The sequence below is a fragment of the Ruditapes philippinarum genome, unplaced genomic scaffold (genome assembly GCF_026571515.1).
Source record: "Ruditapes philippinarum isolate M1 unplaced genomic scaffold, ASM2657151v2 ctg6667_1_1_1_1, whole genome shotgun sequence".
Classification (NCBI taxonomy): domain Eukaryota; kingdom Metazoa; phylum Mollusca; class Bivalvia; order Venerida; family Veneridae; genus Ruditapes; species Ruditapes philippinarum.
In genome coordinates this window covers 29,411-44,132 of record NW_026863160.1, presented here as the reverse complement: position 1 = coordinate 44,132, position 14,722 = coordinate 29,411, and the positions used below count along the sequence as shown (strand labels likewise).

The 14,722-nt window shown below is 30.8% G+C and overlaps 2 protein-coding genes across 2 annotated transcripts; one reads left to right on the top strand and one right to left on the bottom strand.

The window, feature by feature from the left end:
- The first annotated feature begins 2,028 nt into the window (after window positions 1-2,028).
- LOC132721295 (uncharacterized) lies at window positions 2,029-4,517 on the top strand. The gene is made up of 2 exons (XM_060705575.1): window positions 2,029-2,273; window positions 3,053-4,517. Exon 2 carries the CDS (start codon window positions 3,400-3,402, stop codon window positions 4,327-4,329), a length of 930 nt encoding a protein of 309 aa, XP_060561558.1. The 5' UTR covers window positions 2,029-2,273; window positions 3,053-3,399; the 3' UTR covers window positions 4,330-4,517.
- Window positions 4,518-5,200: 683 nt separating this feature from the next.
- Window positions 5,201-11,762, bottom strand: LOC132721296 (uncharacterized). Its single transcript, XM_060705576.1, has 3 exons — window positions 11,550-11,762; window positions 11,103-11,189; window positions 5,201-8,367 (listed from the first exon to the last, which is right to left on the bottom strand). Exons 1-3 carry the CDS (start codon window positions 11,586-11,588, stop codon window positions 7,855-7,857), a joined length of 639 nt encoding a protein of 212 aa, XP_060561559.1. The 5' UTR covers window positions 11,589-11,762; the 3' UTR covers window positions 5,201-7,854.
- Window positions 11,763-14,722: the final 2,960 nt, after the last annotated feature.

Sequence of the window (14,722 nt, the reverse complement as noted above, 5' to 3'; positions counted from 1 at the left end):
TGACCCCTGCTTTGAAGAAAGTAACACCAAATCATCTTTTCTGTTTCAGTGCCACATGACCTAAACTTTGTTGGTGCGCCATAAAACCAAGCAAACAAATACACTGTTTCTGATTTATTACAAAAATTAAAACGAATTCCAACTTGCTCACAAAGATATTAATATATGCTAAACAAAACAAGTATGTATTTTAAAAGGAGTGAGGGACTATGAAAAAGTGAAAAAAAGTTCTTAATGTTTTTTCGTTCTCTATTTTACGCTTTCATATAATTCCAATACCTTTCCAATACCAAAACTATTAAATCATTCAACAATGTTTGGAAGAAACAATAAGGTATAATTTACTGTTATTTAATTATTCATCTGTGTTTCACATTATTTCACATTGTCAAATCAAATTGACAGACCATTAATGCAATTTATCATAATTGATTGATGAAAGTTCTTGTCTGGCATTCTCAATACTTGTTCTCATTATTTCAGTGACCTTTCTATCAACAGCTGTGTTATGATCAGTATCAATTGAAGTAAATATCAAATGCTTTCTTCCATTTTCTAGACTTTTGTTGCTGTGGGAACATGATGAAAGATTTTAGCTTAAGATCTCTTTATATCCTGTTACTAAAAGACACACTTTCAAAAAAGAAAAATGTCCAAATAGAATTTTGTTTTCAATGCTCTGTAATGCGGCGCTTAAACTTGTTCTTGGCATTTTTTTGTGTATTAAGATGAGTATCTTAAATTTGTTACCGAATGATTTTGATAACTATTTTTATTTTGATCAACCTTTTGATTTTTTCGAATCATATCATAGTTAAGTGTGTCTGCTTGCAAGAAATTTACTTGCTATATATGGACATGGTATGATTACAATCATTCGTGATTGTTCACTAAACGGCACCACGTTAAAAGACTCAATTGAATATTTATGTTCCTTATTCTAAGTGTTTAAAGATACTGTAGGAACGGATTTTTTATGATTTGATAATAAAGTATACATTATGTGCATAACCAAATGCAGTATTATTTACAAATCTATAAAATCTACCTCATAAGAACATCTTTGTTCATTTAATTGTTTGCACATACTTTTCTTCTCGAGTAGATAATTCTTTATTTCCTTATTCTTTTAAAATTACAACAAACTATTATTTTAAAATTCATTTAATGATTAGTGTAAATGAAAAGTTTCTTTTAAAATCTTATAATACAAAGTATTTTTCTCAGCCACAGATCGCTCGGACAATGTGTCTTTCAGTACAATTACTTTTTGATGAAATAAGTTAACTTGTTCCGTTTGATCACAGTATGTAATATGTAATCAATATGCATTCTTCTTTCTTCTAAACGATCGTGATCAGATTTTTCCAATACTCGGATACTTATATTTTTATTCATTTATTTATTTCGTTGCATTTGCTTACTGTATGAAGTTTGCTATAAACAACCTTCAGAGTTTCCTAACGTCACAAATAAGTGTGCAATTGTCATGCCACAAATCATCACATGTGTAAATAGATATCTTGATAAATAAAAAGAAGCAAATCTGTCTGTCCACTTTAACAGATTTGTCGCAAGATTTTAATCAAGTATGTACAGAATAATGTTTAAAACAATTAGAATACGATGTAAAGTATTGAATTTCTTCTGATTTCTGATTTCAAGTACGAACATGCTTCTTATTAGCAAATTGTTAAAGAACTGTTTCAATTAGTTTCATAAAGTAATATATCCTTCTAACAAAATCAACATATGAACATATACAAATGTAAGTATGAGTGTCAATGTGGAATTAAAAACTCCTTTTATCATTTCCATTCGTTTGTCGTTTTGAATTATACATCAAAACCAGTTTGATTAAGAATGATTGACAACAAGCGTGTTGTGATTACTCGTAAACTATACAGAATAATTATTGATAATTCAATCTACCTATTTTCATGTTTTTGTTTTTGCAATATGTTTTGAAGATAAGTCATTAGAAAAGTTCACATAAGCAGCAGCATTTTTAGTAATCAAAAGTACGGAAGCCCTGGAGGGACATTTATTATTTAATAATTATTACTTATTACTTAAAACCAATAATCATTATTTAGCACATATACCCCGTTATTTATAATTTATTACTTATTACTTATTACCTATTATCTATAACTTATTATCTGCCAGTGGCGGGAAATAATGAACACATGGTGCAAAATAGATGTCAAAAAGTTCACTTCTGTGAAAAGTTACATTGTTACGCAGCACAAGACAAAAACCAGTAACAGAGGGTATGTAATGTTGTTTTTTTTTTAAATCAAATCCTATATGTGCTGGTGTATCTTAATTGTTACATGTTACCATATATAGAGCAGTAAGATCACTGCTGGTACTATAGAACTTTTGGTCTTACATTGTATATACTTGAGAAATAACATCGGTCTGAGCGGTGTTTATCGGTTATTAAACACCAAATTAACCAGGAAGGCCGTTTTCCTGAGTGGTAACATTTTGCATCAAAACGACAAATAGGTGTTTAATAGCCGATAAAGACCGCTCAGATCGATGTTATTTTGTTTCTAACTTGACCACAAAGAGCAAAGTAATGGAGATTATTGAGGCTTTTTTTTCAAGCGGATATTTTTATTTCCGCTGCCAATTTTCACATTTGGCTGTTCTATTCAACATCCTCCTGACACTATGGTAATTAACAAACAAAAAATAATGAAGAATGCATTTTTATTTCAAGTATCGCACGTTTCTGTGTTATTTAAGTATTTTTTACATCGGAGATAGATAAATCAATTTTATCCCAATTTTATCACCAACTCATACAACTTCTATATGATGTCATTCTGGCGCCTTCATGCATGCCAGAAATAACGTCAGCTGGTTCTAAATAATGAATTTATAACATCAGCTGAATAAAGGTAAAAATAAAACTCAAAACTCGGCGCAAGTATCGATCCCTTTGTGCTACTTATGCATGTTACACAATGGAAAGGGAAAATATCAATAAAAAGCATAATTAATGTAGTTATGTTTATCAATCTTTTTTTGTAAATTGCAGGTCAGATGGAAATGCTTTGGAGTGCAAGGGTTGTACTGTTCTCAACAATTCTGATAAGCCATGCAGGAGCTGTTGTACCTCATAAAACACCACCAGTGAATCAAAATAAACAGTCTAGACTAAACTTGGTGAAAGAATATTTCAGGGATGGTTTTTAAGTACTTTGAAATCGTTCTTCTTTTATTTTCTCAACACAATATTAAAATCAGCATACGGCACTTGAAGCAAATACTGAAGGCGAATAATTTATGCCGCCGAGGAGATGTTCTTACCGCAAAAGATGACGTTATTAAAGAATTGATAGAGAAAGAACTTCAGTATAGTGGAATTGTATCGACTATAGAAGTATGTGGCGTCGTTTAATGTACGACTATAAATTAAAAGTTAAGAGGCATGATGTAATGCGGTTAATGAGAGAAATAGATCCTGAAGGGGTACGCTTGAGAAAGGCCCACAGGCTAATTAGAAGGAAATATTGTGCACAAGGCCCAAATTATATTTGGCACGTTGACGGATACGACAAACTTAAACAATTTGGTTTGTGTATTCATGCAGCAATAGACGGGTATAGTCGTAGAATTACCTGGTTAGAAGTTGGGGCAAGTAATAACGATCCAAAATGCATCGCTGATTATTATATTGAATCGATTAAGACTTTAAAACTTGTCCCTCGTATTGTAAGAGCTGACTGTGGCACTGAAAACACACACATCAGTTTTCTACAACCCTTACTTCGACGAAACCACAATGATTCAATGTTTGGAACCAAGAGCTTTATGTTTGGGAGAAGTACCTCGAACCAACGAATCGAAGCCTGGTGGAGCTACCTGCGACGTCAAGGAATACACTGGTGGATAAATAAACTGAAAGATTTGCGAGATACTGGCGAATTTAATGCACTTAATCCGATACATATAGAGTGTGTCTGTTTTTGCCTTATGGATGTTCTGCAAGCAGAACTAGACCGTATTGCAAAACACTGGAATTTACACAATATCCGACCTCAGAAAAGTGTAAACGAACTTCCTTCTGGTAAGCCAGATATATTATTTTACGTTCCAGAATTATTTGGTGGATTCGAAATGGGGAAAAGTGTTGACGATATTGAACTAAATCTTTGCCAAGAAATGTATGCTACCCCCAAACAAAAAGAGAGAGCAGAATTCCATGAACTGGCATACCTTCTTAAGCCAAATCTACAGATCCCGTGTAATGCAAATGATGGTTTAAAGTTATATGAAGAATTGATATGCCTTTACGATCAAGAATGTGACTAGCATATGCGCATGAACAGTAGCATACTGAACATATACATATATATATACGAATAATTGCATAAATGTCTTTTGATAATTTAAAATAAAGTTGTGATATATTCAATAACTTGAGTATTAAATGGACACAATTTTTTTGCTTAACATTACTTCTTTACAGCCTCTTAAATACTATAATTTTCACTTTAGTCTTTATTTGCATTATAAAGGTTTGCTTTACTGACAATTGAGATATATAAGAATACACTTTTGTATTTTTGTGTTATTTAATATCTAATTTTACGAAGTAATTCTTTTGTATTGTAAGTGTTTTTTTTTGTTCGACAACTACCGAATTGAACATTTGTCTGTAGACACTGGAAATCTAAATTCGAAGGGTAAAAGCGACTAGCTAACATATTTACGGAATTTATCTAAAATATAATATTGCATCGTATTTTCACGCCGATTTTTGAGACTCCGTAAATCTATTTGTTAGACGTACGTTATAGCGTTATACAAATATAATGTAAAGAACGCGCTAAATGTTCAGCGTTTATACTATAGGTGCGTCAAAAGGAAAATTACTCTTATTTTCAATTTTTAAAAACGGTATTTATATTGTGTATGTGATAAATAGAATATTAAATTCGTGTAAGTTCATTATGAATTTATTGCACTCGTTGAATAAAAAAATATTATGTTCGCCAGAGGCTCGCATAATATAATTTTATTCAACGAGTGCATTAAATTCAGTATTGAACTTACACTCATTCAATATCCTCTACATGTATATACAACTAAACCATTGATACATGTCTTGATTCAGCAAGATTATTTTCAATCTTTTATTAGTATTAAATTTTTAGCTCGTCTTTTCAAAGCATGTGGACAGCTGTCCAATTCAGCCAGGCGTCCGCGTCCAGATTTCAGATTAAAGATTTTGTGCAGTTAAATATTTTTTTCTATAACTTTTTCTTGAGTTATCAACTTCAAACATACGTTCCATATCATCAACCACATTTTATGTGTTAAGGTTCATAACTCTAAATGCAATATTTTCAGAATTATCTCCCCTTGAACAATGTTTTACTGTAACTTATCAGGAATAAAATTCTTTGATAAATTTTAGACACCCTTCACCCAAGGAACAATCATGGCAAGTTGCGTTGAAATTGGACTTGTGGGTTTTAACAAAAGGTTTTTTTAAGTTCACTAAAACATATGCACGCACAAACATGAATCGCAAAATATGGCAGTGGCATAAAGAATTATAAATTTTAATTTTCCAGGATTCGGACCAGGGTCTCTAGTCTGTTTATAAACGAGTAATGCTTCAATTTGTACAAGACTCAGATGTATGATTTTATTGGCGACGCCGGTGAGCGGCGTCGTCTCTTATGAAATGCTTTTTATTTTGGCCTATGGAAGGAGCTGTTATCATTAGCAGTTAATGTCATGTTGTGTTAATTAGTTTTATTTTGATTCGTAAAAATCAAGTAAACTAATATGTTGTTATATTTGTATTTAATAACATTATGTAAAAAGCATGTGCATTGTGATATTATTTTCACGAAATTGCAGCTTGTCCCTTAGCTTTATTGGCAATACTAAAACCCGAATTTCGAATATCGTTGTGGTCTACATTGATGCTGTATTCTTTTTCATTCATTTATATATTTTCAAAATGTTCCTACAAGAAGAACGTTCACCTGTAAAAATGAGTATAAATATTGGTATTGGAACTGTTGTAAACGATTATCCTATTGATTTTATCCATATAACGTTTATCTATTGCATAGAATGTTTGTTTTTACAAAGTGTACCAGTATCCGGATGTTGAAAGCTATCCGATTTTCTGCAATTACTGCTGTCACATGGCCATCTAACTTTTTATGAATACTTTACAATTACTTTGCATGGCTTAATAAACCTGATCCTGCAACATTTCATAATTTTGCTGTTTAGGGTGTTCTTTTGGGTTTCAGGTTTTCTCTATTTTAAGGGGAAGTAACTCATGTTTACAAAATTATTTATTCTTTTCTGTCTATCTTAATTATTACTTACTATTTTTGTAGTATAAAATTTACCAGTTGTAAACTTGTTTAGTGGATATAAAAATGTATAAAAATATGTGCATTTACATGTCTCATCGTTCAATTCATATTTTCATTGCATACAACAAATGAAATCCCTAATTGATGCTTGTCACAAGATGCTCTGAAAAAAAATTCTTAAAACACTGTCTGTTGAATATTTGGAAAGTTCAACTTTTCCAAGAGAACATTTGCAATGGTCGTTTCTAATGTTATGGTAAGAGGGCAATATCCTTTGTTCATATTGTATCAAAAGACCCAATTCAGTTAGTAGAGAAAATGTATCTGTCTCTACTCCCCTAAAGATATAAATTAATAACAGTCACTGTCTACAGTCTACACTGTGCTGGCAACGGCATCTTGCAAGATCCGTGCAGAAGAAATCGGCGAGATAACCGGACTTGTAGATTAGGTATAAGTATGCAGGCGAATCCAGAATGAGTTGTCGTAAATGCCAGAGATTTGGCTTGTATATGTGATAAGGATTACTTTAAAATATCAAAATAAGATAAAAATATTGCGCTAATTTTCACTTACTTATTTTAATTATTAAATTTTGTCATAATTTTTACTTATAAGCTTAAGCGTTAGATAGTGCCTCTAAAGCGCATTCGTAACAAAGCACAAAAAATCGATAGTTAAAATTTTATTAAGCTTTTGAAATGTAACCGACAACTTTTCCTACATAAAAACTACAATATATAATTCACTTTAATACGGAAAACAAGAACACAAAAGAAAGGCAGCGTTCAATGAACACAACCCCACACGACCAAGCAAAACATAATCTGCAATCTATTCAAAACAATTAAACATTAAAAGTCGAGATCCCACTACCATAAAATGACTTCAGTATGGCGAAAGTTCTTTCAGCTTTTTCTTATATTTCACTCGTAAGGGATGATTTAGTACAATAATGGGAATAAATATTTTAATGAAATGTAGTTACAATTTCTCTTAAGAAATGACAATAAATATTTGTAGAAATTTATAATACCTTTATTTCACACAAGGTTTTTAACAAAACGAGTATAGTATATAAACATGAGTGTGTATTAATAATTTCTGTAAGCTCAAAAGCTAATTCTTAAAGGAACTCAACTGAGATTTTTGATATACTGAAATTGATTTTTTTGTATTTAAAAGGACTTTAGCATGTTATATTGAAAATAATATGAAATATTGTCAGGCATCCTATAATAAGATGATTCAAGTCGTCAGTTTCACTCCCATGAATAATATTCGGTCCATGAATGAAGCAAACAACTTGATTTGGATTAAATTGACTTGTGGGAAATAGTAAACATTTTCCTTGTCTACCAAATATTCTTTATTGTCTTTCTGTACACTAATTACTGAATAGCCATCATTGAAAACATTGTATTCTTCAAGATCATCTTTTGCCAAAGACATAGCAGTTCTGTATGATTTAATGAAAATGGAACTTCCTGTATCAGCATATACAGATTGTGTTTTTTTTCTCATATGATATTTCCAGCAACCCAGCTTTAATGTTGTTTACAAGAAAACACGGACTTTCTTCTTTTGTTTTTAAACATTTATCTGTATCCGATTCTGATTTGATTTTCGTTCTTAAGTATAAATGACACTGAGATGGGTACAGTCCATAAGCTTTAACATACTCTGTGAACCAACAGGGCAGACCATTTCTGTGTGTGAAGCCTGAAATTTCTTGTCCAGAAGCTGTCACAAGGGTAACAGCCATTTCCTCTAATAAACAAAACTTGCTTTTGCCATCCTTAAAGTAAAATGCTTTCCCTTCTACGAGTATTTCATCTACTGTTACTTCTTCATCAGAATTCTTGTATATATATCGTGTACCACCTCCATTCCTTTGCATAACAATTCTGTATTTCCCTTTGCTAAAATGTTGCCAACCTATGGGCACCTTGTATTCTGACCTCCTTCCACGCCCACGACCACTTCTAGTATAAGGACTCGTGTGCTAAAAACAGAATAATATTTAGTTTATAAATTAAAGAAGCCATGTAAATATAATTTATCATTACTTATTTATACTTTTATTTGTTGTTACTAAATTGTTATTTGTAAGGAGTTATAGATCTATTATAGACTTGGTTAATTGCAACAATGGCAAAAAGGAGAACAAAGAAATTATTCTAAAAATGTTATTTTAAGTCATGTTTTCAGTATGTTTATATTAAATTGAATTGTTCATTACTGCTTCATAAAAAAAACTATAATATAGTTGTAGCTATCATTACTTGGTCTTACTTGTTTTATCTTCATTAATATCATTTAATATAAGTTCTTAATAGACTGCATACATCACATGACCAAAGTAAATATATGTTTGTCCATATAGCAAACGACAACCATAAATACCAATCTTGATCAAATTGATTATGTTGAAATCAAAATAAATTCAATATTTGCTGTCACAAAACTGGGTGGTGACCCTGACCTATATTCTTTCCAAGTTTCCATGTCTTAGAAAAGTAATGATGCAACAAGAAAATCATGCATGAAATTATAATATCATCACCAAAATTAACTGAGGGTGATAAACCTTTTCTGACTTTTTTCAAATTTGTATATGTTACAAAGACCTGCAGAATTGAACAAATAACCTTAAAGGTAAATGTTATCTGAAGGTGAAGGTCTTGCTCAAATTGCTTAACATATCAGTTTGTCAAAGGTACTCAATTACGATTAGCATCTGTCAAGTATTTTCATAGTTCTGACAATTTGCGCAATTCAATGAATTGGCCTTGATGCCCAAATTCCTATATGAACCATTCATTATGTGCAATTTGTCAACAGTGTTGTTTAGTCTCAGAATGATAAATAATAATTCAAATAAGAACAATGCAGCATTACATTTAGCAAAATTCAAGAATTAACCTCTAAAGTTGAAGGCCATATAAATGTCAGGATCAAGTTCAGATTGATCAAACTATAGGTACTTTTTAAATGGGTGTTAAGCATGAACATATCAAACACTTTACAGACATGCTTTGGTCAATTTTAGCAAATTCAATTTCGTGATCAATAACATCAAGTCTGTTTTCTTGCAAACGTCAAGTTCAGGTGGAATATGATAATGGCATCGAGCATTGTTATAACAATATTTTTGCCATTAATTGCAAAATTCAGGCAATATTTCACAAAAGGACCTAAAATATAAATTAATGTCAAATTTAGTTTCGGATACTGGAAGCTCTTTTCCTAAGAGTTATTGTTTTAAGAAAGAAGACAATCCAATCATTAATAACAAATAATGAATATGTAAAGTAATAAATTCTATTACTTAAAGTTTTAAAAGAGCATAATTCTAGTCAAAACAAGCAATTATCATAGTATTGCAAGCAATCCATAAGTCCCCTACCGATTAGAACCCCAGCAACATTCTGATGGACCATTGGCCATTCAATTTTACCAGTGAATGAACTAAAATCTTTTGAGTTCTAAGTTTGTCTATATCACAGTAATGTGTTAAGTTTCCCTGCCTTAGTAAGTAAATTATATTTATACAACCTTGTCATATTATTATGATGTGGGATTTTAAAGTAAATCCTATTAGGAATGAAGAAGTTGGAGTAAAAAATACCAATTTCTCGAAAAAAAATCTAAGTTCAAGGGGGACATAATTCTGAAAATAGTCATGCTAGAGTATTTAACCTTCTCAAAAATGTTGAGTGATAATAAGACACATATAAAATATTATATGAAGTTTGAAGTAGATACATTAGGAAATAAAGAAGTTATTTAAAAAAGACAACATTATTTTTCATAAAAATTCTAAGTTCAAGGGAGGTAATACTGATAATTTTTGTGCTAGAGTTGTAAACCTTGTCGCATATGATGTGGATGATGACAAGAAACTTATATTTAAAGTTTGAAGTAAACACCTTAAGAAATAAAGAACTTATGGTGAAAAAGCTGAAAAATCTAAATCAGAAATCTTGAAATTCAGGCTATTTGTTGCCATAGCAACCAGAATTTTCAACATAGGAACAAAAGGAAAGGACGTGCATAATTTCCATACTGCCATCTATCCATATATTAAGTTTCATAAAAATATTTTTAGTATTTTTTGCGTTGTCGCGGGATCCAGTTTTGTGGACGGACTGACGGACTAACAGACAGACAGACGGACGGAGGGTCAACCTTAAGTCCCCTCCGGTTAAACCGGTAGGGGACTTATTAAGACCTATTACTTAAGACCTATTACTTAAGACCTATTACTTAAAATTTATTACTTAAGACTTATTACTTAAGACCTATTACTTAAGACCTATTACTTAAGACTTATTACTTAAGACTTATTACTTAAAATTTATTACTTAAGATTTATTACTTAAGACTTATTACTTAAGATTTATTACCTATCATTAAAGGTGTATAAATGTATATCCATATTGGCTGTGTAACCTAGTTTTTCTAGTAACCTAGTGTAACCATATTTGACACTGCCCTAGAAATCATCAGCACAACCTTTCACACCAATTTCCAGGATATTTTGACTGAAACAGTAGTCTCTATAGTGTTTTTCCATATTGGAAACCTATGGCCATCCAGGCTGGGGCCAATTTTGACAATTTTAAAATAATTGGTGACACTAAACCTCTTTAAAAAGCATATTCATTTCCCAAATGAACTAACTTTTGCAAATAATACATAAATAACAAATTCTGAGAATTTTACTTTCCATCATACCTTTGAAAGAGATTGCCTTTCAGTTTTTTTAGTGGCCATTATGCTTTGTACTAGCTGCTGTAACTTCTGTTTCTGCTTTGTACGATCCTGCAAAGCATAAAAAATACTTTACTAACTATTTCTTATCTTTAAAGGTGATTCTTTACCTTGTCTGATACTAAATAAGGTTAAAACACTGCCACCCTGCTATAAAATTAGCCCCAACCTAGATCAAATAATATATGAAATAAAGGTCGCTGTTTAATTGCCGCAGATAGTCAGAATACTAGATCTAAAATGGCCCTGTACCTACTGCTGTAATCGGGACATTTCTTTTTTCAACAAAATTGAGAACAAGAAAAATTGTTTCCTACTTAACGTCCACAAAAAGGTTTCAATAAAGTAGAAATTATTCTAAACAGCGTGCAGTTACATTTAATTATTGACTTATTAATGTATCATACATACCATCTGTAAATGATCCTCAACTTCATCCTTTTCGGTCATCGCCTCAATTAAAACATCTTGTTTCTCCCGCCAAATATAGCGCGGTTCAGATAATATGTAAATAATAAGTCATAATCTTTAAATAATAAGTTATAAGTTATAGATAATAGGTAATAAGTAATAAATTTTAAGTACTAAATTTTAAATAATAAATGTCCCTCCAGGGCTTCCGTACAAAAGGTCTCTTAAATTCTACAAAATGTTTTAAATGCAAATTGTTTTGCAGTACATTAATGTCGAGAAATTAGTTTAAATCAAAACAGTATTTTAACACAATAACGACTTTTGAAGAAGAGACTTTTAACGGGAAATAAATAAAGGAGATCATTCATTTTTTTATTCGGTTTGCATTACATACAAATGTTTTTGTATGTGTTTAACAAAAACATAACTAAAAACCTATCGTCTTGTAAATGTTTGGTAGAATTGATTTTAAAATAAGAGACAAACTGTTATAAACATATTCCTGGGAAACGTATATTACATTTTAATCGACGTTTAATCACGGTGTTTAAAACATTTTCGTGTTACCAATTTTAAAACGCATTTGCATTGGTGAAGCCTATTTAAACTGCAGCATATAGTCAGATTGAATTGAATATTAATCTTGCAATATTTACTATATAAGAGTATACGTTTTTAATCCATAAACTCTGCATCTTTTGTACTTATATTGTAACTATATTCTTACGGTACACTTGGATTTTGCACTACATCATTTTATCCGTAATAGTATCAGAGCACTTTAAAGTTTTCTCTCTACTGGAGTAAATTCACTAAAATAACCGCTTGATGTTAACATTACATGCACACTTAGCTATTTAGATAAGTCTCTAAGTAAACCACTGAAATACAATGATAATCATGTTTCATCTCATTTAATTAAGGTTAATTGCGTTTATTGGTTATTCTTATTTGAAGCTATCTTAGTTAAATAGAAGAGCTATGGTAATTGACATCCTGTCAGGAATTCTAATTTGCTACTTTTAGATTGATAAATATCACATTTCAACTCACAATGGAATAAAAAGCACTGGTAACTAATTTGAACAAATGCAAAATAACGTTCAAATACACTTGATATGTAACAGATATTACAGGATGTATAAGATAGCCGTAGAAGAACACATAAAGTTATTTTGTTATAAATACTTTAAGTTATTTTTTGGAATGATTAAATGTGCTTTTCACTTGTGGCGGAATCAAAGACATATAATTATGAGAAAAGAACATAAATTGCATTTGAGAAACTGAGCAACTTTAATAAGAAATGCATGTTAACAATGAAATGTTAGCTTACAGATTAAAGAACCAAATATTTGACATTAAAACCTTTAAATTTAAATTGGACTTCTTTTTAATATTTGCAATTCTTATAATTAAATGTCGATACGACCAAAATGTTTTTTTAATATTTGGCAGTGACATCACCGTAATCCATTACAATCTATTATTTTTTTACATTTTAAAGGTAGTCAGGTGAAAAATGGTTCAACTATAATGCTGTTATAATGCTTATGAATAGTTATTTTAGTAATGAGTGAACAGTAAGTGAGATGGAGGTAAAAATACACAAAGAAAAAATCCTTTTTGGTTAGATAAGGGTTAGTTAATATTCCATCTTGATAAAAGATTCCTGACAGTGATTCTACTAACGAACAGCACTTGCGTTATCTTATCTAGGTTATGATGCTTTTTACTGCATAAACTTTCTTTTTATCAATTATAAAGTTATCATAAATAAGAAGTGGGAAATATTACGCCTTAGAATAATGAGACATAACAGAGATATAACACATTCAAGAAACAAATAAAACTATGTTTTTATAAGAAAGTAGTTTCATCATACGCCAGGCTATAAGCTACTGTAATGGTACTAAACTATAAATAGTTTAAGTTTTTTTGTTCCGAGTTCATTGTAATGATATTATGTTTTTCAAGACAGATGTTTGCACTAGTGCCACATTTACACCTACTTTCCTTTAACAATATCATTATAAAGACCATTTGCAATTAAAAGAGAGTTTGAATCGGATCTTCCGTGAAATTTTAGATCGACCATTACAGTAAAATATTTTGGCACAGTATAATTCTGAAACATTCTTATTGTTTAAATCTTTTAAATCAACTTGTATTATAATTACTTAAGATTGAAATAATTGTGAAACTTAAAGAAATATGAGTAGGAACTTGGTTTTAAAGTCCCTTCCACAACCTTCAATAATAATGTTTTCGTCCTGATCGAGGCAATTGCCTTGAAACATTTATTTCAATTTCTAAAGCTTCAATATTGTTTTCCCTTCCAATAATTTTGCATATTAAATCAAATCACTTAAATTGGGATTGCGTGTGACCAACAAATCAAATTATCAATGTTGTTGAAATGTCATACCATTTCTAACTTTGTTTAAATGTAACATTCGATTAGGGCAATTAAGTGTAATTTGACACCTGTTATCCTCCAAAGGAAATGGTTATATAGGTCGTAGAATTTCAATTAAAGGTCCATTTAGACCGAAGAAATGGCAATACAAAATTTGTTTTTGGTTTCCCGTTACAAATTAATACAACTTGCTCATTTGCCATTTAGCTGAATCATCCTTTTCTTTATTGTGCATTTTGGAATTTAGTACAGTAATATTGATTAAATATTTTGTATGGTAAATAAAATACCATTTGGTTGACATTGCGCTTATTTTTTGACATTTTTTTATGTTCCATTCCTTTATATCGATTTCATTTTTTCTCTCATATTTTTGCACATTTTGAATTGTCATACGATGAAACTCTATTGCAATAGACACACAAAATACAGAGAACTATTGTTTCAGCATTCATTTGTCATTGAAATCTTAAAAAATTAGGAAACTTAAATCCCGCAAGGAACTTTAGATTTTTTCATGCTATGAACATATACAGATGATTGCGGAAGTTCTGTGTGGTGTGTGGTGCTACTCGTGGTGTCAGCTCGTTCCTTTAATAATGCACTGATGGCTAATCAACCGTATGTGAGAAGTTAGCAGTGAACAGTGAGCTAAGCAAAAAGGCATTTCAATTTATATAGGGAAGGTAATGATCTGCTGTAATGCTCAGCTGTTTTGGGCATCTAGCAGGGCATTCCTAAATATAGTGTA

Coding starts and splice junctions, on each gene's coding strand:
- LOC132721296 (XM_060705576.1), bottom strand. CDS start 11,588: ATGACCGAAAAGGATGAAGTTGAGGATCATTTACAGATG. Junction 11,190..11,549: donor TTGAGGATCATTTACAGATG/GTATGTATGATA, acceptor TATGCTTTGCAG/GATCGTACAAAGCAGAAACA. Junction 8,368..11,102: donor AAAGGCAATCTCTTTCAAAG/GTATGATGGAAA, acceptor TTCTGTTTTTAG/CACACGAGTCCTTATACTAG.
- LOC132721295 (XM_060705575.1), top strand. CDS start 3,400: ATGTGGCGTCGTTTAATGTACGACTATAAATTAAAAGTTAAGAGGCAT.